This window comes from Ischnura elegans, chromosome 11, assembly GCF_921293095.1.
Source record: "Ischnura elegans chromosome 11, ioIscEleg1.1, whole genome shotgun sequence".
Classification (NCBI taxonomy): Eukaryota; Metazoa; Arthropoda; class Insecta; order Odonata; family Coenagrionidae; genus Ischnura; species Ischnura elegans.
In genome coordinates, this window is record NC_060256.1 from 79355898 (window position 1) to 79383878 (window position 27981).

At 37.0% G+C, this 27981-nt stretch overlaps 2 protein-coding genes across 2 annotated transcripts in view; both read right to left on the reverse strand.

The window, feature by feature from the left end:
* The window catches only part of LOC124168106 (condensin-2 complex subunit D3-like), a 32485-nt gene extending 15624 nt beyond the window's left edge, over positions 1-16861 (reverse strand). Inside the window, exons 1-7 of the mRNA XM_046546219.1 lie at positions 15976-16861; positions 13630-14097; positions 12888-13056; positions 10817-10927; positions 7008-7274; positions 3238-3386; positions 2081-2222 (exon numbers count right to left, since the gene is read on the reverse strand). Coding sequence (XP_046402175.1) covers positions 2081-2222; positions 3238-3386; positions 7008-7274; positions 10817-10927; positions 12888-13056; positions 13630-14097; positions 15976-16697 — 2028 coding nt within the window. The 5' untranslated portion in view covers positions 16698-16861. The remainder of the gene's footprint in view (positions 1-2080; positions 2223-3237; positions 3387-7007; positions 7275-10816; positions 10928-12887; positions 13057-13629; positions 14098-15975) is intronic.
* Positions 16862-22254: 5393 nt separating this feature from the next.
* Positions 22255-27779, reverse strand: LOC124168053 (G2/mitotic-specific cyclin-B3). The gene is made up of 9 exons (XM_046546154.1): positions 27639-27779; positions 27244-27464; positions 26784-27169; positions 26472-26715; positions 26161-26400; positions 25927-26082; positions 24862-25036; positions 24659-24761; positions 22255-23065 (listed from the first exon to the last, which is right to left on the reverse strand). Exons 2-9 carry the CDS (start codon positions 27445-27447, stop codon positions 23002-23004), a joined length of 1572 nt encoding a protein of 523 aa, XP_046402110.1. The 5' UTR covers positions 27448-27464; positions 27639-27779; the 3' UTR covers positions 22255-23001.
* Between the last annotated feature and the right edge of the window lie 202 nt (positions 27780-27981).

Genomic DNA, 27981 nt, shown 5'->3' on the forward strand with positions numbered 1-27981 from the left:
CTTCCCCAACACCGCCACCTTCTTCAGCTCTCGTCTCCTCACCCACTTTAACCCCACCCTCCCCTGGCTGGTGAAAAACCCTCGTCCCAAACCAAGGCTGCCCCTTCTCCCTTCTCCCCCCTCTCCCCCCCCCTTTTTCCCTATTTCAGTCCGTGTTTAACCCTCACCCCCACCTCCCAACTAGTCCTTTTCCTTTCCGACAGATGTCCTCACAGTCACTTGTGTACTTTGGGTATGAATGTATGATGCATGCAGGTTTAGTCACCTGACGATGTAACTAAGTTACGAAACCCGGGTCGTGCCCTTAATTAAACAATCAGTGAACCTTACAAAGTTTTATTTCCTTAATTCCAATATGGAGAGGTTTCACAAAGTAAAGCCTGAAGATATTAGTTTTAAAAAAACATGTCTGACACAAAGCACAACTGATATGACCTCAAACTTCTGCTGGAGCCAAAAGTGACTGAGTATGTCCATTGCACGACTCTACTTTTCACATTTTCAATGCAATTGGTATAATAATGAATACGGTAAAAACAATAAAAAATCACATTGTCATTATCGTTATAATGCTGGAATCACTTTTTTTATTTTTACGAGTTATTGTAGCATATGGGAAGAAAAGAGTTCAGCATTTTTGGAATATACAACTCGCAAATATGGAATAAGTGTGATAACAATATTTTCTCAAATAAATACATTCAAATACCTTGTGGTGCATCAAGCAATAGGATAAAGATAGAAAGTAGCAATAGGATACCATGAAACTTTAGCAATCCACAAGAACCTGCAATTAATCCAACGACCTAGGTTTAGATGCTTAGTATAATATAATGTAATCATAAAAGGCATGAAAATCTCATAATAATAATTTTTACCTTCATAGTGGTACATTAAAGTTTAATTGCAGCGAATATTTCCTAATTCACTGCCACTCCAATTATACTACAGCTCCCTCTGTCCTAAAGGTCCCAACAACTCTGCCTCTATCCTTTACAATAAAATTACGGAAGAAATAAAAAATAGCGCCTCACTTTCCATGCTTAAAAAGAAACTAAAACTTCATGAAACTGAAAAATGCTACTATGTATAGCGTTGCTGAATATTTGGAGAATGCATTGTATGGTTGATTCCTAGAGGGTAACTGGAATACCTGTGTTTTTCCATGCCCCTGTTAGTATGTATTAATCCTCTGCGCTCTGTTTTCAATGTTTTGCATATCTTATTTAAATGATTATCTCGGGAATCCCATGAACCTGGTAATTTCACTCTTCATGTATGAATGTAATTGTATTTAAATTTTACACTGACTGTAGCCTTGCAGATGTATGCACTGTCAATGGTGAAATAAATTTATTAATGTTATTATTATCTATTGTAATTATTTTTTATCATGCTAAGCTTATATGCCCCCAAATAGATTATATGAAAATGCCAATGAAATCTTACAAAAATCACAAAAACCTAGTACAGTGAAACCTCGATTTTACATTCCCCCATTATACATTTTCCCTGATTTTGCACAGTTTTTATCAGGTCACAAACATTACCGCCTTTAGAAAATGATACTCTATTTTACAATACCCTCAATTTTGCACTTTTTGTAAGTGGTCCATTCTAAAGTGTAAAATAGAGGTTTCACTGTACTTAGATGCAGTACAATTACTACGTTCTACTTAAACATGAAAAAATGATGCACTTCCACAAACATATTACCATCCCTGTCAGCACAAAAATTAAATTACCCCATTTTTATCCATATTTTAGACTATGTAGTAGAGTTATGGTAAAAGATGGAAAATCTGTGTGTAAATGGGTAAACTATTTGTTAATAAACTAATTTAAGTGGTAAAATTAGGGTAATTTGGTGGTAAAATTCGGCATTTTTCTTGGTAAAACCTCCCAATATGACATCAGAGCCATCTGTGGAGCTTGAAAAGAAACATGACACCACCCCCTCTGTCTATAATATTTAACTATCAGGTTCTTTCAAAGAAAAACTCATTCCTGTAACAAACATTTTGAAAGAAAATAGTTTTTCTGTGAGTAACTCTGACAGTCAAATCAAGATAGGACTCACAAATGCAGATCCCATGTAGTAATTCATTATATATGGAGCATCAGGAATGGTCGAGTGCTCTGTTATGGTTGACATTAGCACCCACGCTGGATACTGATGCTGTCCTTCCAGATTTGAAGAGATGCAATGCCACAAATCCTTTCTAGAATAAAAATACAGGTACATATAGTCAGTCATTCATTACAATACCCTGAAACTAGCTAACGAATAAAATAGTATTAACCTAGTTTTGTATGAGGAGCTTGTTCTTAGAAGCTATTATAACTCATTGAAGTACATATTATGAAGTGAATGGATGAGAAGAGAGTTAATCACTTAAACCATAATGAAATCATTAGTAAAGCAGTGCTTTAAATTGACTGAAATTTTAACCTCCATACAGATGGGCCTACTTACAGGCACATACAGACACAGGCTGTATATTGCACAAGTGACCACTTGACAGTAAGGAATTGTTGTGGTGAAAAATCAACAGCATTAACCTTTTTGCAGATAAGTTGACGATGCTACGAACTCTGCCAAGCATATGACTAATACTTTGCTATTCTTCACCAGTGCCCCATGAGCTATCTGCAGCAAAACCTCAACGGCCTTAACCAATTCGCTACTGATAAATCCCCAAAAACCAATCCCTCACATGCAGTGAAAGAGCTGAGCAGATGGCAGGGAGGAAAAAAAGATACGTTCACGGCAGCCTGCCGTGTGAAATGTACCAGGTACGTTCAGAGCAGTTAAAGGGTTCACCCTCTTCCAAATAAGTTGACGATGTCAGAAGCTAATGCCAAGTGGGTCTCTGGTTATCCACCACTTCTCTGCAGTGAGCATGGCCCACGCATCGTTCTTTGTTGTTAACACTATTGTGAGCAATTCCTTTCCTCAATCAGCAGTTTTCCCTGAATATACTGAAACTCAATAGTTTATATATTTTTCACCGACTCATGAAAATTGGATAGCAACTCTGTTTTTTTTATTTCAACATTATAAAAAGGATGGCTCAATGAGGATGACTTTTTTCCGCCGTAACTTATCTCTCCCTCTCATCTACCAGACTCATTCAATGATTTGCTATTTCAGGTCTGAGAGAACAACCCTTGTAGACGAAGATAACTGAGTGCATCATTCCTTCCACTTTGACAAAAAAAAACTCTAAGGCTCACCCAAGATTCTTCTTTTCCTTGGCCCAGGCAGAGCAGGCTTCAGAGAGGAATGGCAAAAGGCGAAGAACCTCCAAACGATGAATAAGATGCCAGTTAGCATTTGGAGTGTTTCCACCATCTTTCCCCAAAATGAGGACATTCCATGCATACTGAAATGACAGACCATACCATTAATTATTTTTAATGAAATTGTGACATAGCTTCACATAGAAAAGGAATTAAGCAAGCATACATTTTTTATAATTTCACAGTTGTGGGCAACCTGATGTTTTCCTACGACAAAATGTAAGCTCCATTAAAACTTATTGATCTGAAATATGAGGTCCATTCAAGTTCTAAGGCCTCCAATATTTTTCTGACAAACTACACACTCTAAACTTATGACAGCTGTGCCACTTCTCGATGTAATCTCCCTGACGACGTACGCATGTTTCACAACGTAGACGCCATGATTCTATGGCTGGGGAGAAGGCTTCTTCAGCAGTCTGCTTTCACCACTGGAAAATCGGAGTAGCAATAGCAGCACTTCTGGAGTATGTGAGGTCAAAGAGAGTGTTTTTCATTGCAGAAAACAGCCAAAAGTCACTAGGAGCCAGGTAAAGTGAGTAGGGAGCATGTAATAACACTTCAAAGTTGTTTTCATGAAGAAACTCTTGCGTAATGTTAGCTTGATTTGAGAGTACCTTGTCTATGTGAAAGAGCTTGTGCACAGCCATTTTTGATGCAGTGCATTTTCAAGTCGGCATGCAGGATTATGTTCACAGAACCCAACGTAGTGCCAAAACTGGAGGTGATCTGCACCACAGTCATTCGGCGATCTTTCCAAAACTTCTCTCTCCATTCGCTCGATCAGGGCGTCAGACTGGCTTGTGCAAGGCCGAGATTGTTTAGGCTTGATGTCACACGATGCTCTGCCTTCAATAAACTGTTGCACCCACAAACGCACTTTCGGCACAACCATAACTACATCACCAAATGTTTTCTTCAACTTTTGAAGAATTTTTATTGGTGAGACACCACCCAAATGCAGAAATCGAATGATTGCTCACTGCTCATGTAAGGAAAACGTCGTAATTTCAAGTATCTAAAAGTTATCATTCTCAATGCTGCTGAAAGAGTTTATTCATATGATGCAGCCATTTCTGTCACATATTGAGAAAGAGTGTACGCTCATTTTAAAGCAATGCACATCTTTCTGTTTGTTTCCAATCTGAAGATAAAAAAATGGAGGCCTTAGAACTTGAATACACCTAATACAAAGGACCTTACTCATACTGAAGCTGAAGGAATAGAAAATGTATTTCCTCACTTAGGATTGCCTATTATGGGGACTATTTTGAAGCACACTGCAACAGTTTTAAAAAAGTTACTCAATAAGTTATCCCCTGAATGAAGGTTGGTTGCTTAAAAGCATTTAACGAATAGAATAACATGTGAATTGAGTGAGAAAACTTTTTTCAGCCCATTGTAAAGGCAGTACTTAAGAATGGGCAATTCTATTTGTGGCAGTAGTGCCTTTACAGATAACTATGCAACAGGATATTTCAATAAAATTGTAAAGTGCAAAATAATTGCAAAAATGTTAACTGTGCATGATCAAAAAACATTTACGAAGATGATGAGCTTATACAGAAACAAAATTAATTATCGAAATACCTTCTAAATATGCCCATAATTAACGTGTGACAGAATTACTGCCAGGTGAACCTCCTACGTGTAATGATTTCAAACATCTTCAAAACTATGTGAATCGAAGTATATTTTGAAAGCTTTTAATAAGGCTCTGAATAACATTTCAAATACTTATTTCATAAAATTAAATCATTTTGCCATTGATTTATCAAGATAAAATATTTCCAGCCGAAATTTTAATTTTACAGAAAAAGTTGACATTTTCATGGAAATACCCGAATACAATTCGATTCAGCAGCTATTCACACGCAGTGTATCACACTTCACAACAGATTTTGGAGGGAGATTTCTGCCCTCCAAAATGTATGAGTATTAGTTGTAAAAATTAGCCACACAACAACTCCTTTTTCCCATTCATTGTGTAGTCCCTGGCCTGGGCTATTTGAGTGTCTGCATACACATAGGATAACATGATTGACATTTTTCTACCAATATGTGGCCATGCAGGAGGGTAGTAGCATAGGTATGACACCATCTCTCCCCTTTTCAATTGCATTTCTATACCTCCCACTCACCTATGGAGTAAGCAGAACACCTTATACCGAGATGTGTAATGCGCTGATGACATCAGAAGCAAGCTGGGGGGTTCAGAAAAAATCACAAGGGGCACACCCAAGGAAAACATGGGTCTCTTAACATTTAAAACTATCATAATCGAAATTTTTAAAAATTTGGCGAACATGCCCATTCTGGCTAAAATGGGTCTAAATGATTTCCTAGCAATGAAAGAGAAGTAGATGAGGACTGTGGCCCCATATGTCAGGGAACCATAGACCATGCTAATTGAAGTGGTCCACAACAAAGGCATTTAACAAATAAAGGAGGGGACAGTGGGCTCAATGGTATACACTAAGTTCCTCATCTTAATGAAGACCCTGCACCCAATTAAAGGTCAGCTTGACATTTTCGTGATACAATTTTCTCCAGCTTATTGCCTCCTGAATTTAATGGATAGTCCAAAAACTTTGAAAGCGAAATATGTTAAGTCTGCCTGGTGAACGGCAGTGAAATTCAAACTAATTGTCACGGAAAAAATTTACTTGAATGGATATACAGTTGAGGACCTCAAATTCGGAACCCAGAAACCAGGAAAACTATAAATCTGGAACATTTGAAAATTCCTCGGCATAGAGTTTCGACTTGCCACCATGTGGCACCACTCTTCGAGCCTTGTTATGGAACAAGTAGGAAGTTAGCACACGCTATGAACATACTCTAACAGCCTATGCAGGGACACACAGGGATCTCAAATATCGAGCACAAGAGCCTGAACGCAATTATAAGTTAATTCATTAACAAAATTCATACCATTCGTGCACCAGCTGCCAATCTATTATGCTGAGGGGGAAGCTGCCTTGCGTTTTATTTCTATTACCATTGTTACCTGAATTTGTGGATCTCACTATGTACATTGATAATCAAGCTGTGTTAGCCTGCCTTCGTAAAGGCACTGGCCTCTTATTCCAAAATGACTTGTACTGTGAAATGTTTGTATCAATAATAAAGGATCAGACACGCAATGTGTCCTGGAGGTTCGTCCCGTCTGCAGCCAATCTCGCCGACCGTCCATCCCGGACCGTACTCCTCTAATATATGCCTAGGCCGGCCATCTTGGCTGCCTCGGTATATATAAGCAGGTTACGGTAAGGGACTCAGTTGAGTTGGACATTGGCTGTGACCGGGACGAGCGCCCAGTCTCTCATAGCTAGAAGCTGAAGACCAGAAATCCAAAAAAACCAGAAATCCAGAAACCCTTCAGTCCAAAGCTTTCCGGATTTTAGGTCTTCAACTGTATAACCACAGGCCTTTAGCTTTCTGGGCCATTGCTCAGACCAACACAATAAACTTAAAACCACATGAGAACTTAAATTTTTTTAAGAAAACACTGGATTTTAGTTCACTTTACTAAAGACAGGCTAATGAGGCACCAACTCATCCTTCATTGACCTTCAAAATGCCCATAATGTCCATCATATAGTCTTTAAACTCACAAGAAGAATTTTGAAAATCCCAGAGAGGAGGAGTACCTCTGATAATATGTACATACCTTTTACCCCAAGCCTCCCGATGTCACTCACCTCTAAAGCTTTTTCTTTGACTTTAATATCCCGATCACAGATTTGAGGTAGTACCCCACGAAGCCATGATTCCTCTAATTCTTCTATGCATGTTTTGATATCGTCCGAGTCTTCTGGCTCAGGCAATGTCATGCAAATAAGACTGGTTAAACTTAAAAGGGCAATCTTGCGTACCATTGAGGATGGATCAAGACAATGATGCCGCAATAAAAGAAGAATTGGCTTTCGATATGATATTGGACAGGCTGGAATCAAGGATGTCAACACCTGGAAGAAAAGTTAGATATAAAGTTTACATTAATTCATTTATAATTTATCCAAGAATTGCAACCATTTACAGGACAAATGATAAATTCATCACAGATCACAAATATAATACTAGAATAGAATATACCAAGAATCTTCATTAACAACATGTCCTAAGACACTTTCAAATATAGGACCAAGTACATATGTCAAATTTTCTTGAGCACATATTGCATCTATTGCACATTTTTGGTAAGAAGAGAGTTATTGGTTATTTTTTTTTTTTTTGAATGAATATAATATTTATTGTTACAGGATAAAATTGTTACAGGATAAAAAAATTGTTTACAATAATACATAACATTTGATAGTTAAAAATATTTTCATACAATAGTTCCATACCTATAAAATATTAACCATTCGTTAACAGCCATTCAAATAAGTAGTCATATTGCTTAACATATTACAAAATTTTAAAAAAGTTACAATATATAAAATATTATCTAAAAAAAGATATTGTCATTATATAATTCAATTCAATTAAGTATATATTCCAATTAAACATTCAGGTTCTTTAAATATTTACACTTGAATGAAAGCTACATTATTTGCATTTTAATGGTCCCGCTAAGCATTAAGCTTATCAGCAGGTTCCATTAATATCTTTACTTTTACAAAACATTTATTAAGTGTTAACACATAGACAATAAACATATACCCCCTAGCCACATAGTAGTATTACATTATGGCATTCAAAAACATATCTAAGAGATAATAAGACAACCGTTTTACGATCTCTCCAGTAGATGCTTTTTTAGTTTACTTTTTAATTCCCTAATAGTTTTTATTCTCTTCAAGTTATCTGGTAACTCGTTTATTGCCATTGGGATTTTAATATTCATTACACCTTTACCATAGTTGTTATTATATTTCGGTACATAGTAATGAGTAAGATTTCTCATTTCCATGGAGTGTTTGTAATCTTTGTGAATCTTTAATGTATTGTTGAAATAATTATTAATTACTAACACATAAATGTACAGGTCAGTAACCTTTAGTATACCGAGTTCTTCATACAAAGATTTATTATGATCAGGAGAACCCTTGAGGGAAATACCTGCGTTCTTATGATTTGTTGTTGATTCAATCCCTGCGTGAATTAATTTGAGTATTTTTTTTTGAGTTTTTAACAGAGTGTCCTGATAGTATTGTGCCCCAAATGGTAATTCCGTAGCGTAGTATTGATTCAACCAGTGCGTGATATATCATAATCTTTGTTTTCTTTGGAACTAGGGTATTAATTTGATACATCTGATAATTAATTTTCCTTAGTTTACTGTTCATTTTAACTATGTGTCTATCAAATTTCAAATACTGATCAATGGTTATACCTAAGTATTTGTAATATGTAACCTGTTCCGGAGGAGTGCAGTTACAAGTGCTAGAAAGGCCCTTTTTATGTAGACATTTGTGGTCATGCATATAGAGTATAATGGGAGTAATCTTAAATCCTACATTAGTAATTTGCATAACTTTTGTTTTGTTAGGATTTATTGTTAGGCCGTGATCGTGAGACCATGCAGCTATGTTTTGCAGATCTTCTTGCATGTAATTTACTGCTTGAGTGTAATCTTTATGGTTTGTAATTATAACCACATCATCTGCATAAAGTAGAATTTTACCGTACTTAATTGCTTTAAATATTCCATTCACATAAATGTTAAACAATATAGGTCCCAGTACTGATCCCTGAGGTACTCCATACTGAGTAATCATGAAATTACTCTGAACATTATTAATCCTGACTGCTACTTTTCTATTTGACAGATAACTCTTAAACCAATCTAAGACATTTCCTCTTATTCCAAATTGTTGGAGATCCTGTAATAGTATCTCATGGTTTACAGTATCAAATGCTTTTTTGTAGTCTATGAAAGAAACAATTACATACTTGTTCTTGTTTAGACAAGAGTTCACAATGTCAGCAAAAGTTTCAAGAGCTTCTCTTGTACCCTTACATTTCTGAAAACCATATTGATTTTTATTTATAAGTCTGTATTTAGATACATAGTTAGTTAAATGAGCAGCTACTTATTTTTCAAGGACTTTGCTGAGAGATGACAAGATTGATATAGGTCTATAATTATTCATGTCAGTAAAAGTGCCATCCTTATATATTGGTCTAATTAAGGCTAATTTCATACCTTGTGGAACAATACCTTCATTAACACTATTTTTTACAAGAGCGGTCAAGACTGGTATTAAAGCCTTTTGACTTTTGATATCCTTAATTCTAATTTTATCTTCTCCACAGGCCTTATTATTATGTTATTTTTCTTTGTGAATAATTTCAAACTAATGATGATAATATGAACACAAAAAAGCTAAAATTTACCCTGAGAGGAGCACTCCATGGAAGAAAATCCTCAATTGAAAGGGATGTACAGCAGGGCAATGAGATAAGAGGGGAGAGTTCAAACATTAAAGTGATGCCTGGAAATGGGTGAGCTGGTTTCTAACCCTCAAGTAGAGTGGGCACAGGAATTTGGGCAGAGATTTGCAGTTTGATTAAAGAATTTTTAAATTTTCTTAACTTCTACTTAAAATTACAACTTTTTCCCCTAACTATACGCACATAAAATAGAGGATTTATAATCAGATATATGGGAGCAATCCAACAGTTATTTAGTGAAAAAGAAAGACTAACTAATAGCAAGACTTCAGATCCTCCACAAAGAGGGTAGTTTCCTTCATCAAAGAAAACGAAAGGCATTGATTGCGATTCGTTACCCACCATTAGTGTATTCATAATACACAAATTATTTCGTGTTAGAAATACTGGTTTAGACGAATGGCAATGGTCCATTTTCATCCTCATTTGAAAAGGGTCAGATTGGTGCCCATGCGATGCCACTCCACGTGACATCACAGGGACCTAGTTTCTATAGGAGAAGATAGGAGTTATGCATCGTCTGAGGTTACCAATGCATGCATGAGGCACAGAGCTCAGGGAAACATGTCTTAATAATCACTTATTAAAACTGGCTAAGGTCAGAAAGTTTTCCTCGTTTGATAAGGTATTATTAATCCTTACTTAAGCCAAGCGCTACCAGCCAGCAGGGTACTCAGCTACCCGCTAGCAGCCTGCGTCGTATCAACGCTAAGCCTCGCCTCAAGGTCACCTCACAGGGCGGCACCGGGGTCCAGAAATACGTCGTACGGAGAAATTTCCCGGCATTCATACTTACGCGTCGCGTTTAAAAATCTACCGTCATTTAAAAATCTAAAAGCATGAAATACGTACTCCAGGAATAATAATCTTTCGATTTAGGCAATAAAAAAATTATAGGAAACCACCCTATTGTCCACAACAACACAATGCACTGAACTCTTGGGTACGGCAGAGGTAAAATACCATTTGGTCCCACTTTCTAGGAAGTATAAAATGGATGGATGAGCTTAAATACATCATAAATGTTTTGATAGAATCATTTTGGGTATTTTGAATCTATCAAATAACCACTTTGCCAATGCAGGATTAAGGAGCAAATGGAACATATTACCTGCAATGCATAGCGGCGGACACCAGCTCTTATATCAGCCATTCTCTCAAATAGCTCCGTTATCAATACCTCCCCCTCAGTAAGTGGAGTACTTTCATCAGGATCTTGAGCCTAGAAAGAGAAAATATGAACCAAATCAATTCTAATCTCGCTTTCAGTACTCTTTTTTCATAATTTCTTTTTACTTTTCCTTTCACAGAAGCCAGCCATTCACCATTATTTCCATGATTTTCACTGAAAATTTTATTTTATGCATGGAAATTTTTTTCTGCAATGTGGCATTTGATGTTTCCCCATTTTTTTCACACGAAGCCTACTTTGAATTACCTTTTGTTTGATTTTGGAGAAGAGGAAAGCGTCAGAGGGGGGAGGCAAGTGCTGAATGGAGGGGGATAACGGATCTGGGGAAATGCACTAATGTTACTTTCCCATGGCACTGAGCTTCTCCCTATGGTAGTTCCATCTCCTGGGGAAGATTCAAACTATGTGCATGTCGTTATTAGCCATAAATGACACATTGCATTTATTTCCTCTCATTTTCGTCAAACAATGGATGTGGGAAAATTATACTTTGGGGAACGATAGATGTAGGAAAAATTGCATTGTCTACATGGAACATTACTTGGGACCAGAAACGGCGAACGATGAATGTGGGAAAACAATCAATGCGGGAACGATAGATCGGGGTTCCACTGTATAACTTTTCTTTTGAAAGCGGCACTGTAATGACTTCTTTTCTCTGCCATCGTAATACTCTGAAAGGCATGGGACCACAACTCAGTCGATCTCTCTAATCAGAGGCAAATCATGTTGCCTTCTTACCCTTGCTCTGAGAAAATGCAATAACTTCGTAGCAGTTTATTCTGAGACGGCATTGAGGCTTCAACGTTACAATTAAGGTAAATTGTAACCAATCACACGAACATTTTGTGAGTTGAATAAGCTTTAACTTTGTAACGTTTTAATTAATTTTCCACTTCTCTTACTTAACAAATGATTTTTATAACACTTTATAAAGAAATTTTACAATTTAAAACTCGTGAGCATAAACAACATCAACAAGCCGCCATGACTATTACAATCCCATTTGTACTATCCGTACTACCACTCACTGAACCACTGCCATGAACTGCACCAGTGGGGATCTTGATTTCTGCCGTATCCCCTTCCTCCGGTCTCTTTCTCTCTCGTAGACACCTGCTTTTTCTCTGCGTCCTTTTCTTCTTTCTGCCAATCTTGAGTTCTGCCGTATCTCTTCCTCCGGTCTCTCAATACACCACTATCTTAGCTTTTCTCCCGATCTTTTTTTATATAACACATCTATCTCTTCCTTCTCTCCATGCACGACTACCTCTTTTTTCTTTTCCGCATCCCTCACTACCATTGTTAGTTTTAAATTATTTACAAACAACATGGTAGCTTGTTTACATTATGTTACAACTTGAATGGAGCCTAACACAGGGTAAAGCAGGGGATCTTGGGGACATGGCAGAAGTGCACCAGGCGACTGATCGGCACGCACCAAATCTTTGCCTGCCGCCTAAAAATAGGAAATTTTTCTTTTTCCTTAAACGCAAAATTAAATAAGCTACATTACTGTTCAGCTATTTTTGACGCTGATTTTTCGTTGTATGGCTATCAGGTGGCAAACTCAGGTATCAATAATTTTTTCCGACGTAAATTATGCAACCCGATTGACTTCGGGAATTTTGCATCCGATTGTAAGACAAACCCTCTTTTCTGCAGGAGTTAGGAGGGGAAAAAAAACCTTGTCTTGGATTCGTGCAAATACCATATTTACAACTCTGCGGAATACACCACAGCGAGCTCTAGTCTAAAACAACCTGTCATGTATTATTCCTACTGTCTCCAATGATCTAAATCAAAATAAGCAATTAACTCATTCTTTTAGTTTTCAACCAGAAATATACAATTTTAGCTGTCCAAAATAAGATTGATTTGCAGAAAAATATAGGCTCTTCCTGTTTGTATCACAATAAGGAAGCAAAAAGCAAGAAAATACAGGAAATCTCTTCCATCCAAGGCACTCCACGTAAGCCTTCTTTCTAACCTGAGAAACTTCTCGATCAAAAAGTCTCTTGATAACTTCCAGAGCTGATGGCAAAGAGCAGCACTCAGATAAGGCATTCAAAGCTCGTCCACAAACTGTTGGAGAGATATCCCGAAATCGTGCTGCCAAAGCTTCAATTATTTTGGGCAGGGCATCCTCAAGTTGTTTCCTGCAAAAATTGGTAATTTTAGTGAACATGAAACCGTCAGGAGGTGAAAAGAGGGGAAAAAGAAGAAGGCAGACAACAACAGATGAAGTGTGGACAAAGAGAAATTAGCAGGAAACCAAGGAGAAGAACAGGGATAGGAGGTGGAGACAGCTTTGTTATATGGGACCTGATAGCGGGCAGACTACCAGTTGTTGATTAAACTCAACCAGAATGATCATATCCAGGACAGAATCAATGCATGGTATGTTAGACATGAGTAGGGAATATAATTTTTACAGGTCCACCATCCATATTCATTTTCAGCAACTCAAATTTTTCACTCAAGTAGTTTTCAAATATGATGCCCACAAATACCAAAAAACACCTGATTGGGATATTTGGGGTTGAGGAACATAAATGTATTTTAGCAGTCATTATATTACAAAATTAATTATTCATGTAGCAAAGAACTTTATGGTGATCTTTTCTGTATCATCAGATCATAAAGAGGAAATATAGTGTCTTCCATTAGTTGCATTTAAACACTAAATATCAATCCGGTATTATATAAATAAAATCTGGTAAACTGCTTACATTGTCCCTGATTTTAGAAGCATTTGACCAAGCACTTCCATGCTCATCAGCCTGTGATTATTTCGCTCTGATCGCGAGAAGAGAATGATCCAATCCAGGACAGGATCGATGCATGGCATGTCGGACATGAGTTCCAATATTGTTGAAGCCACCAGTCGACGAATGTCTATTGTCATCCTCACAGCTGCTGCACACAGGTGTCTCACAAGAGTGGATATCGTGCTGTCAAAATGTCCCTCTTCTTTTGCACTGGGGAATATTATCTCCCGAACAAACACTTTCATATTGTTCCGTATTGTCGTGCGTTCTCTGGCTGTTCCATCTCCACCCCAGGCCAACGCTGGCAAAATGTTGTCCAAAACCAATTCAACGCAAGGCACATTCCCATCCTGCAATCTACCTTTGGCCAGAGTTTGGAGAGCCACATATGCATTCTTTGTCAAGCAATATAATGCTTTATCGAGAGATCTGGAAAGTAGGAGCACAAGGATATGAGTACGGAGTAGAAAGAAAGCAATGCATATCAAAAATTCAATGCATGGGTGAAGCAATTGCTTAAGCTTATGGAAAAAGTATAAAATAAATAAAAGACACTTTTAAAGTGCAGACAGTATCCCTGTGGTAGAAAACCTGAATTGTTGTCGTGTTTAATGCTCCTGAATGAACCCCTATTACTCTAAGTATAAATGATCAAAATTTACCCAAGGGGGTGTTATACAGAATCGCATGATGTTTGTGTGAAAATTACTAGGCATCTTAACAGAGGAATGCAGTCCTTATGAAAAATGTTAATAAAACCATTAACATTCCTCATAAGAAATTTGAAGAAAAATTTACTGGGTGCAGAAAATTATTCTCTTCTATATAAAGCAGCCATTGTTTAATGAATTAATCAAAAATGTTACACAGATAAAATTATTTGATCACAACAAAGATTTTAGAAGAGTCGTCCCAGGAAAAATGTTCTCTATGAATAGGGTAGGGACTTGAAGGGTTAATAAGGTGAAGAAGGATAAGGTTATTGTGAGATCACATCATCTAATTTGAAAACTTTCTTGCACTTCAGGTTGGTAAAATCATTGCTAAATGACTTAAGTTAACAGTTAAAAAGTTTACATTACTGTACGTCATTACAATATATCTCACATCTTTAGATATATTATTGCTTATTTGTATAATTAAGAGTGAATAAAGTTATCAATCACCATTTCATACGGTAAAAAACTTTTGCAGCATGTATTGAATGATATGCACAATAAAAAATAGTTGTATCACACATAAATACAATTAGATATGGGGCAGTGACATAGAGATGAAGCTGCATCATTAATCTCTTTAATAGAACTTAATTAGTAGTTAAAAAAACCAGACATTCGGGTATATTGATATTTAGTAGGTAGGTATTCGGAGGAGGCGACCAATAACTAAGGTCACTTGTGCCATGAGCGAAGGGTAAGGAAAGAAGGATGGAGAGTAACAAGTCATCAGAATTTGCCAGCTCTTAATGAAAAGAGCCAAGGGTACCACAGATCAACCTCCAATCTGAAGAATGGAGAGCTACATGGGACCTCTTATGGACTTGAGGTTTTTTGGTTTAACCATGGCAAAAAGGGTTGATGTAATTAAGAGTTCAACAGTTTATGTATTACTGCATGTCATTGTAAGTCATTGAATATAAATGTTTTACTGAAAATGTGCTCCATAAACCATTCATGTAAGCATTGGGCAGCCTCTGAAAAATATACACTGCTGCAGGGATTTTAAATTAGACCCACAGGGCTCAGGCATATTCAGGAGGAATCAATAGCATCCAGGACGATAGAAGATAATGTACCTCAAAATGCCACATATGTCCATTAACCATAGAGAGATATCTTATTCAAACTACCATGGAGAGAATTGATCATACTATCCTTTGAAATAGGAGAGCACGATTACTTTCGTGGAAACTTAATGGGTTTTTAACATAACTCCACAACTAAGATGTTTTCAGCCAAAATGAGAGATATAAAAACACTGAAAAAATCTTTCAAATAAAGCACCGTATACAATGGTAAGAAAAAATATGGTACAAAGGATGGTACAGTGACACTTTCAAGGCCATTATCCATAGCGCACGCCTTAAGAAAATTACGGCTCAGGGAGATAACAATTTCCCATAACCTACTTCAACTAGCCAGCTATACTTGAAACTCAAAAAAATAGCTTAAATGATCAATATACTTGTCATACCATATTTTTTTAAATGAATAAATATGAATGTGAATTAATGACAGGTATACATAAAATAACAAGGAAATATAGTGGACAGAATCAATCATTCAAGCAACTTCAAACATGACTTACCCAGGCGCATAATTATTACGTGCTTCACTATCAGCGGAGTTTATATGCGTTGATCTACTGTCTACCACAGTCAATGTAGCGATTGTCTGAACAGTTGTTTCGAAAGTATCGGCTTTGTCCTTCAAAGAAAAACACTTCAGTAGAGTTAAAAGGTCTCTCAGCGAGTCGTTCAGGGCAGTGGCTAATCCAAGCTTTTGGCCATAAAATAATGTATTGTCCGTATCATCCTCGAAAGTTTCTTCATTATTGCGTCTTTTTCCCTTAGCCGAAGACTCGTCTCTCAGTAAAGACGATAACTTAAACGGCTCAAGGGCAGATTCAAATAAGAGTCTCCTGAAAACCTTGTACGCAGAACTTCCAGGAATAGACAGTAATACAAAATAAAGTCCAGAAGCTTTTACACTAGTGGTTTTGCATTCTACATCAGAGTCTTCTCTAATACCTTGCCTGATAAAGTAGTAAATAAAAGGCAACAATTTCTTCACTTGGGGACCTAGAGAATCCCATAATTTCTGGGTATCACTTGTATCATTTGATCCACCGCCGGTAAATGCTCCCAATTCCTTCCGGAAATCCACAATTCTCTGATCAATGTTCTCATTGCCATAAAAATCCTGGGACAACTCATCCACAGTAATGAACTCGTTTTCCCAAACTGCATCGACCCATTCATCTTCAAGAGAGTCCAGTTTAAAAACGGAGACATAGTACTCCACATCCATGCTGACTTTCCAAGTTTAAAATTGGAAATAGTTCCCCTAAAAAGCAGTTAAAATAGTATCACTTCGTAGCACTCAACTGCCGAGTTAACACTGTTTACCTTTGTCTTGTTGTTTCTTTTCAATGTTTACATCTAAAAACATCCGACGCGCATCCTGGTGGCAAATACTGGTAGTACTTGAGAACTTGGGTACGAATTTCAAAATCTGCTATATAAATGTTTATGAAATACAGCATGCAGGTTTTGCTGGCTATACGAACGTTGATACTTTTCTATCAAATAATAGTGTAATCAGCCTAAGGTGATAGTTGCGCGCAACCATCCCCCGAAAAATTTCGGAGTTTCAGTTTTCGGTGAACCAGCAAGTTCACGCCATGGAAGGAGGAGGAGCCCCTCCTTCTTCCATGTTCACGCTTTCTCCGGCCCCTCCCTAATTTTCTGACCAAGGTCTTATTCCAAAACCTTGCATAATTTCTTTCATTATTTAACATATGTTTATTATTCTTGAAATTATTGCAAGTTAAAATTCCTGAATGCATCCAAATTTGTTATCATTGATGCAAATTATATAAAATGGGCAGCCTTCTGTCACCTAAGTCCAACCATTCATGTTGGAATATAGTGAATAAAATTGGTTTCAACATACCTGATTAAATATGCACTCCTCTGATTTAATGCAGTGTAATAAATAGTTTATTTACCTGTATCACATTCATGAATTAGATAAACATACTTCCTTTGCTCCAAAATATTGGATTCTTGCTATTTCGGAATGATTTCAAATCGCATGACTTGGTTCTTCTAACATGCCATGTTAACTTAGTGTCTCTACTAATTGAACTCTGCAAAGAGACTTGCTATTATTTTTTCACCAAATCATAATTGACTATGCCTTCAGTGATTTCCATTTAGCTGTATCATTTTCAAAGAGATAATACACTAGAAAAAGATGAGTTTTTTAAATTGATACACTGAATTTAAGTCCCCAAGGTTGACAGTAATAAATTCTATTACTTCAACAGCCATTAGGATGAACTAATCGTTCAGCATTACTACTATACTCTGTTCATTTTATCTCTGCGGGTGAGCTGGTGTGGCCAAAACAAGTGGAGATGAGGGGAGGGAATGTTTCTCGACATGTGACTTTGCCAATCAGCAAACAGTAGGCATGGCCTCAGTGAGTTGCTCTCAGACCTCCGCCGAGGGAACATCGTGGAGCAGTGTTACCAAATCTCACGCTTTCTCGTTGTATGTGACTAAGTATGCCTTCCACCAACGGTGCCTCATTCAGTGCGGTAGCTGACAATGTCATGGGCATCTGTGAGAGAATTATCCCCAATGCCTTCCAAATGAGGATATATATTTTCTCGGTGCCAGAGCCAAAATACCTGTGGCCACCTATGACTCACAAGCTTTCAGTGACAAAGTAGGGTGGCTATGGACATTTGGCAACGTTCTGCTCGCTCCTCCTCTCTCGGTACTACCCCTACCCTATCAGCGAAGCCATCCGAGAATGTCTGGGCTCTCCCGAAAGCTCACCCGCAGACAAAGTAAATACACTATAGGGTACTGGATCTACTTCTATAAGGCCATCTTTCCGAAAGTTATTTTCCTGTTTCCCCATTCATTTCTTTCACAAGATAGATACATTATCCAATTTCCCTACAACATCCCTTATAGAGAATCTCCACAAGTTTCCTTGCCATAAGGTGAATCCAGTCCTCCATTGAGTAGACACGTACAGGAATGGAAACACTTGCTAATTTGGTGTCTGCCAATCAGAGTGAGTCCAGACTACTACAGCACAATTTCAATGTGCTTTAACTGCATCATTTAATAAAAATGTAATGTTTGTAAAACCTTGCATTATTTTTATAAATATTCTTCACATTGCAACAATACTCTTCTAGATTAAATGTTCCCAATGAAAATTTGGCTAATTGCTTTTCATGTATTCAATATTGGATCTCCATCACATATCAAATATTAAAACAATCATTGAAACAATACTCTTTTGGCGTAAACATTTGAAATGAGTACCTTTTAAACTGTGGTCTACAAAATGACTATCATCATCATCATCAAGCTTTAACTCAATTACTGAAACAAAACTAAATACTGATTACAATACAACATTCTTAATAGAACTCTTACTAACCACTGGCACCTTCATCCAGCCATTGTTCTGAACAATGAGATACTTTTGAAGGATGATAAACAAGCAGTCTCGTATTCACTTATCTCACTAAATTCAAAGGAGACACCAAGGCTCTATAATTAGAAAGCTAACAATGTGGGCTACAGTATAACATAACCCTTCCTTTCAACATGCAGTATCTCATTCTAAATAAACTCCCTTAATATGCTAGAGCCAGCTCTCATGATCTTCCTTCTGCCATTTTGGGATAGGGAACCAACAGTTTTTTCTGCATTACAGCCTAAGTGTCTGGTGCTGCTATTCGTTCTCAAGTTTGTCTTTCTATCTGATAGCCACCCCTCTTCCACTCCCTATCACATCTTCAGTAACTATGTACCAGGTTTGGCCTCTGTCACCTAAACAAATGATTATGTTACTCTACGAGAATCAAATCTCTCTACTGGACCAAAGAAAATACTTGGTGTAGACACAAAGCTTGAGTATAGGCAGCAGAGCCCCTCCATCTCTCTCACTTGCCTATATTTATCACATTTTGAGGACTTCACCTTGCGTTATTACTTCTGAGCCCTTTCCTTCCTTTTTACTCCATATCTTGCTATGCAACTGTCTCCTCTTGTATAAGGGAACCTAATACTTTAGAATTTACAACACCCACAATAAGGAAGTTTCTCACAATTTGAACGAAATTTTTTCTCCTACTTAAGTTCCTTATTATCAATGGGCATCAAAAAATTTTTGTTTAGCGGAAGGAAATTCTTCAAAGGATAGCATTACGTGTGCCCTCTACTAGGAAAAATAATTAAATTTTCTGCTATTAACTACATACATTATTGAGTCTATTTGGAGGTGTTAATTCCAGGATCAATGTCATTCTAATGGGACCTAAAAAACTGTCAATTAATGGAAAGTTTCCACTATTTGGAGGAGTCTGTTAAGAATGTTTTGTCTGTATACGATTGGTCTTTTTCAACATTTCCAGACAGGTTTTATTCAGCCTCTTGATATAATAGCAGCACTCCTCTAGAGACACTTACTACATAATATGAATGATTATCATCACATGTAAAGTGGACTCTGCAATGAAAATATGAATTACTTGGTAAGAGAATGATCCCCCTCAGTACACTGATGGCATCGTTCATATTTCATGTACCATATCAAGATACCAGAAATAACATCTTTCTCACGCTCACAATAACCACAGAAAAGAGGGGGAAAGGTGTCTCCCTATGTAGTTACCAATTTCCTCCATAGATGATTCAGCTTTGGAAATTGAAGGAAAGGGGTTTATTAAAAAGGTTTGAGGTTATACGGCTTAAAAAACATTACCTTCATAATCAGGAATTATAAATTGATGAATGAGACGTTGAATCATTTTTTAGGATACCTACCAGCACCCCAAGTCCCCACACTTGAATTCCATCTACAAATTTCTATCAGACATCTCAACGGATTGCATTTCCAAGGCCCCTAGGCAAATATTTTGATCTTCCAGGCTAACCCCACTTCAGAAATTTTGTGTGAAGTCAATTTTAGAAACTTGAGCTATCTTGCTGTTAAGCATTCATGATCATTCCAAGTAGGGTAGTTTCCTTCATCAAAGAAAACGAAAGGTATTGATTGTGATTCATTACCCACCATTAGTGTATTCATAATATACAAATTATTTGGTTTTAGAATTCCCAGTTTAGATGATTGGCAATGGTCAATTTTAACTGCATTTGAAAAAGGCCAGATTGGCACCCATGCGATGCCACTCCACGTGACGTCACAGGGACCTAGTTTCTATACAAGTAGATAGGAGTTTTACATCGTCTGAGATTACCAATGCGTGCATGAGGCACTGACTTCAGGGAAATATCTCTTAATAATCACCTATTAAAACTGCCTAAAGTCGGAAAGTTTCCTTCGTTTGATAAGGCATTAATAATCCATAATTAAGCCAAGCTCTACCTGATAGCAGGGTACTCTGCTACCTGCTAGCAGCCTGCGCCTCCTCGCCCCAAGGTCACCTCACTTTGCGGCAGTGGGAACCAGAATGACATCACACGGGCTTTTCCCGGCATTCATACTTAGCAGTCGTGTTTTCGCGTGCTTCAAAATTTTCACTTTTCATTTTGTTGCGAAAAATAGATATCGTCATTTAAAAATCTAAAAGTGTGAGATGCGTACTCCAGGAGTAATAATCTTTCGATTTAAGCAATAAAAAAATAAAAGGAAACCACCCTATTCCTTCACGGAAGGTATGTATTGAATGAAAGGCTTTGATATCTGTCTCATATCACTCTATGTTAACTACTCTTGCTATGTAGGTGTCAGTCAAACAGCAAAGGAAAGTGCAGGGGGGCAGGTTAGCCTCAGACCCTGTGTTGTTACACAGCAACCCCAGATTTAATGAAAAAGAGATATGGAAATTTTCCACAAATTTATTTAATCATGACATGTTTTCACTGTTAGGTCATTCTCAAGTACATATAGGGAACATACTGTACAGTAAGACAGTATGTATTGTACTTGAGAATGAGCTGATGGTCGAAATGCATCTTACATTATGAAATAAATTTGTGGAAAATTGATTTAGAAATCCCAGTTTAGAAGAATGGCAATGGTCAATTTTAACCACACTCGAAAAAAGGCCAGATTGGCACCCATGCGATGCCACTCCACGTGACGTCACAGGGACCTAGTTTCTATACAAGTAGATAGGAGTTTTACATCTGAGATTACCAATGCATGTATGAGGCACAGAGCTCAGAGAAACATCTCTTAATAATCACCTATTAAAATTGCTTAAGGCCGGAAAATTTCATTCGTTTGATAGGATTATAATAATCTTTATTTAAGTCAAGTGCTACCTGCTAGCTGGGCACTTAAGTACCTGCTAACAGCCTGCATCGTAGCGGCCCTCAAAGCCTCGCCCCAAGGTCACCTCACAATGCGGCAGCGGGAACCAGACTGACAACACACGCGCTTTTCCCAGCATTCATACTTAGCAGTCACGTTTTCGCACTCTTGAAAATGTTCACTTTTCATTTAATCGCGAAAAATAGATATTGCAATTTAAAAATATAAAAGCATGAAATGAATACTCCAGAAGTAATAAATTTTCGATTTAGGCAATAAAAAAAATAATAGGAAACCACCCTATTCAAGGAAACTCCCATGACCACTCAATGCAAGCCAGAGAATAAACTAGTACAGCTACACACTTGATCAACATTAGGAGCAAAAATGAGCAGGATGATTACTTTTACAATTTAAGTAGAAAATTAAGCCACTTTTACTCACTATATTTTCACTAAAATAAGAATTGCCTGATTAACAATTGTAACAATTAGAGTATTTATCATTTTTCCATTTAACTGAAAACCCTCACCCTGAACAAAAAAAAACCATAGTGTACAATTAACCTGGTACTATAAAATCTTTATTCTATATCAATATTCATATCATCATAAAAATTTTGCATAAGCAACTTTGTACTATTCGTTAAAATGCTAAAAATTTATCATTGCGTCAATTTCATCATCAAAATTCATAACTACCTCCAATTCTCAGTCTAAATTTTGAATTAATACAACAATGAATACAATATTTCCTCTTCAATAAAAAAATTGAGACAAGAGTCTTCACAAAATATTATGACAATCAATAGCAGCATACTTTGGCTGACAGTTTAAGATGAGATTGAAGAGCAGTTAAAAAAATATTTGTGTATACAGACATACAAATAGACATAATAGTAGAGTATTCATAAATAGAAACACAGTCTGCGAAATTTACGCAATATTTTTACAATATATACAAAAGTCCTCAAAATCCAGCCAACGTTTAAAAAAAGATATACAAAAACATGTGGATCCAACTAAAAAAATACAACAAAAAAATATGTACAAACCTTCCACTGGATTCTCAAAAAAGGTACTCCCCAAGTGGAAAACTTTTTTCACACAAAACATTTCAGAAATGCATGCCATCATTGCACATAGAAGAAAAAAGTTCACCACAACCCATTACATCACCACCGCCTGTAGAGAATTAAAATAAATAAAGAGTTTCAAATTGGCACCACCTAAAGACAGCAATCCCAAAAGATGGCTGCTTTAATAGGGGAGTCTTCATGTAAAAAAACGACATCAGCCAGAAGTCATCCTTCAAGCCCTAAATCCTTGTTGTCAAGAAGGGGAACAGTGGCAACTTCCAAAAATATCCTGCAATTGAGAAAGGTATTTTTTTATTAAACCAAAACACTATCCAACAAAAAATCTTAAGTTTTACTTTAGTTATTTACATAACATACAATCCTGACTATTCATGTTAAATGAAGCCTCTCTTATTATTACACATAACACAACTAGCACATTACCATCTTAAGACCACTTTGCCTAAAAATAATCAACTTGATAAATAATAATGGTGATGATGTCACCAGTGGGCTTTTGGTAACAACAAAAAAGCAATATCTTTCTTTTAGGCCACAAATTCATCCCCAAGGGTAAAAGGCAAGAATTGTATTCATGAATATAATATGTAATTAGGGCTGTAGGATGCTACATGGTAATTCAAGTAACAGAACAGCAGCATTAAGGATGGCGAACTGAGAAAATCATTTGAAATGGATGAATGTTCATAAGTTCATACGAGTTGTTTATTTCAGTATTCATGACAGATTCAGGAGAGGATGATGAAGTCACAGAAGAAAGTTTTACTGTCCACTAAGTAATAATACAATTCAATGAGGATGCCACCCCTTGCCAATAATGAAAGATAATGAACAATAAATTTGCAATTTTAGGAGACAAGATTTGCAACTAGAGAAAAACAATGTTAGATAAACTTTCAAACAAGAAATGGGATGAAAAAAATGCATAAGTCACTTATAGATTTAACAAACTGAGAACTGACGGAGAGGCCAATAGATAAAGATATAGTGAAATTCTATTATTAAGTTACAAACTTCTCAACAATCTTAACAGTACTGGAAGTGACCATGCATAACAAAACAGATGACTGTAACCAAGTGCTCTAAAAGAGTAGAAGGTCCGAGGATTGCTACCAAAAGAGGAGAAAGCTAGGAAAACAAATCAGTTGCAATCAAAATAGAAAAAGAAAGAGAAATAGAATCTGTTACAGCAACAGAGAAATTGGAAAGCACGTAGCAAATTCAGGAATGCGAAGTGATACAAAAAATACACTTGCTATATATCCAAAATATTTAACACATGAGCCTGATATAGAAATGATGCCCTGAAGTCCTGTCATACACAATGTATGATACTGGGAAAAATCTCTTTTCTCAGCACCTCTTTCATTAGTAATTCTTCCTGCATATATGGAATTGGTTACTTGACTTCATGGCGAATCATTACATCAGCACTTCAAAATATCCTACTCCATTTGAGGCGATTAAAAAAAATTTAAGACTTAAAACTTTCTCAATACGTACAATGTGAGCATATAGAGACTATACATAAAGCTAATAATGAAGACTGCATTTTTCTAGGTTTCACCGCGTCGTTGTTGTGATGGAGACAAGTTTCTCCTCCACTCCAGCAGGAGTCTTCAGGTTGAAGTTCTTTGTGCTGTGTCTTGGTCGCCATTATATATGCAGCCCAGTGGTGAGTGTTGTCACTGATTGGTCGCCCTGCGACTTCGACCTGAAGACGCCTGCTGGAGTGCAGGAGAAACTGTTGGCTCCATCACAACAACGACGTGGTGAAACCAGTAAAAATGCAGCCTTCATTACCATCACACCGCCCAACCCTTCGCTCCAAAGCTAATAATTTTAATACGATGAACCTCACCTGTGAGAATACTTATTTTTGATGGTAAGCAAATTCTGCACATCCTTATGAATCACAGCATTCAACTCATATGTTACGTCCTTAATGTCTTCTAACTTGTAACCTGAATACAACAGATAAAAACAAATGAACCATGAAATGAAATATGAATGTCTCTCAACAACAACAGGTCATACAAGATAACAACAACAGATAGTCTTTACCTGAGTAATACTCAAGAGTGGCATTCCAACTTCCCACATTCAGCATTTTCAAGGCTAGTAGAAGTGATGCTGCACCCATTTTTGAATCTGAGCGGGATATTAAATCATATTCCATCAAAGAAGTTTCCAGGATATATCGTGCCAATGTAAGGACCTGCATTGTTGCTCTGATGCACTGTAAGTACAGTCAAATATGAAACCAACAAATCTTGGCAAATATAAACTAAATATAATAAAATATTTCTTCCTTTAACAATCCTTTATATAAAAATATAACACACTCATAACTTACAGGGTAATAAATTTGTCCATATTGATGCCTAAAAAGATTGAAAATAAAGGCAAAATACTGAGGTTGGTCGTCAAACCTTTGAATTTTGAAACTAAAAATTCCAGAGGATTAAAAAATACAAAATAACACTTCTAGGTACTGCTATCAGAGGAAATACATAGGATACTTTTCTTTGTTTCTGAACAAGGCCAAGAATTAAAAGATAATTTTTCTTAATTATTGTGAGCACTAAAGAAATGTGCTAAGACAAAATTAATGGCATCGGTATACATGATTGAAGTGAAACTTCCTCAAATTAATGGTTTCAATTCTTCCATAATACCTTGTTAGACATGTCCCCAACGTTACCCAGAAAAAAAATTTAAATTTGCCATACCCAGAGAGTATCAAAATAAACCACACACCCTTTATATGATAAGAGAAACAATAGCTATAATATAAGTCAAAATACATCATTAGAAAGAAACTAGTTGCAGTTTGCATAAAACAAATAAATGGTTAATTAAAATTTTCAATGTTAATTATTCAAGTATTTCATCAGTAATTTGGCTTTAAACAAATGTCACTCATGAGAGCAAACTACAATGAAAACATATGCCTCAAGGAATTATTTCAAATGGCAGTTGTGATAGAATCACCATGATCAAGTGGCACAACCAGACAGAGTTACTGTCATGCATTAACACCATTGCACTATGACTATGAGCTATTCATACTCCATAAATTAGAATAAAACAATTGGTCATTCAAATTAGCAGCCTATCACAACATACCCTCGCATATCGACGAAGAAATCTATATGAAATGGGAATACCCAGCTGGAAATCTAGAGTCTTCAGAATTAACATTTCCATGGCTATAAATTCAGATCTTGAATACACTCCATCACAAATCAGCTTGAAGTCCTCTACAGTAGGCAAATTCCTGTCCTGAAAAACAAATTCTTTATATAACATCTGTCAAGCAGCAAAGTATAATTAAAGCATAAATACAACGGCAAAACTTACATCAAATTTACTTGCAATGAAAACAGCTGTGCCTCCTATAAGTTGTAGTTTCTCCTTTGCAACTACCCCCTTATATCTAGTTAAGAACAAATCTACGATTTTAACACCCAAGTACAGAGTTTCATGATTCAACTCAAACGTTTCCTGCACCTCCACCATCCAATCTACAAGTAATGCTCGCATTCTAGCAGTGATGTCACGGTGCTTGGTCAAGTATGATCCATCGACGACAAAACAACCCTAAAGATATGAACAACATATGAGTGAAAGTTTAAAAATAAGAAAACGAATAGATCGAATGTGAATGTTACCTCTTTAGATTTGAGATATGAAAATATATCCTGAGCGTAGCAAGACGCCAGGAAAGGGTCGTTCCATGTCTCTCGGTCGAAGTCATCTACGCCAGGAGGCAATCGGGACGCTGGGACAACGCTCGAGGATTCTTTCGATGGGCCAGCCTTTGAAACGTCCTTCTTTTCGCCACTTTTGGCTGACGATGACTCTGCCTCCTTACGTTCAGATTCCACCGGATCTGAAATACTGGCCGCTGACAAGCTGAAAAAGTCGCTCGGTTAAAAATATGATTTACCAAAGCACAGACGTGAATGTTACAAATGACTCACCATTCCTCTAACGCTGTGACGTACAACAGATTATCATCGCTTTGCGTCGAATCCACAGATGATCGCCCCAGATCCTTTCTGTTCTCCGTGTCTTTAGGCTCAATAGATGCCGGCCCACTGTTGCAGTTGGATTTCCTGGCCACGTCTTTAGACTTCTTCTTCCTCGGTTCGGGTGCAGTCTTCACGGGATTATAGTTTTGAGTCAAGATGGGCCTGGGTTTGGGCATCCCTTTTAACCCGATGGGAGGTGGTTTAGGCTGCGTAGCCAAGGGTTGCTTTCCACGTGGTCGTAATTTCATTGCCCCTGGCGCTATATTCTCCGATTCAGATTTCTTGTTGGAGTACTTATACGTTATATTCACCGGAACACGATTCTCCACGTTTTCCTAGGAAAAGAATTTAATTATTGATAGGTCGATGTAGACAGAAAAAAATCACACCAAATCGACATTAAACTAACATTTTGTTTCTCCACAAGTGGCTTCTTGGTCCGCTCATCTTTCTTCGGAGAGAAGTTCGCTTTCCTCTTCATGCCCTCGCCAACTTCCTTCATAGCCTTGGTAACTCCAGCATTTAATCTCTGTAAACCCATTCCTTTCTTCAAAAACGGGAAAGTGTGCTTTGAAGTCTTATCATCCATAGCTTCCGCTTGACGAAAAGCCATTAGATTCCCTCCGTTAACTAGATGAGAAATTTAAATGGACCCAAACAACTTAAATGGCCATGTTTGTAACGGACAAGTCAACGCAGCTGAAGTCGAAATAATCAGGATTCCAGGAAAAACCGAAACTTTACTAATCAAAATCGATAGGGGAATTAACTCATCGTAATCAACTGAAATAATTCTGGACTCACCACACAGGAAAAATAGCTGTAACCTGCCACTTACAAATGATGAGTTGACCTGAACACAATTCAAACTACACGACGGCCACGGCACTTTCGGTTTGTCTTGAACGTTATTGGACAGAGGACGCGAAGCACTCGGGTTGAGGCGACACCTATGAGAAAAAGCCGAATTTTGTAGCAGTGCGTGATTTTTGAAGAACTTAATATTGCTCAAATTTTAAAAATACATATTTTTTGGTTGTTTAAAGATTTCGAAACAATTACAAGACTCAGTAAAAATATTTAGTATAAGATAATATTCATTTTTAAGAGGAAAAGTAAGTATAATTTGACATTTAAAGTAAAATAA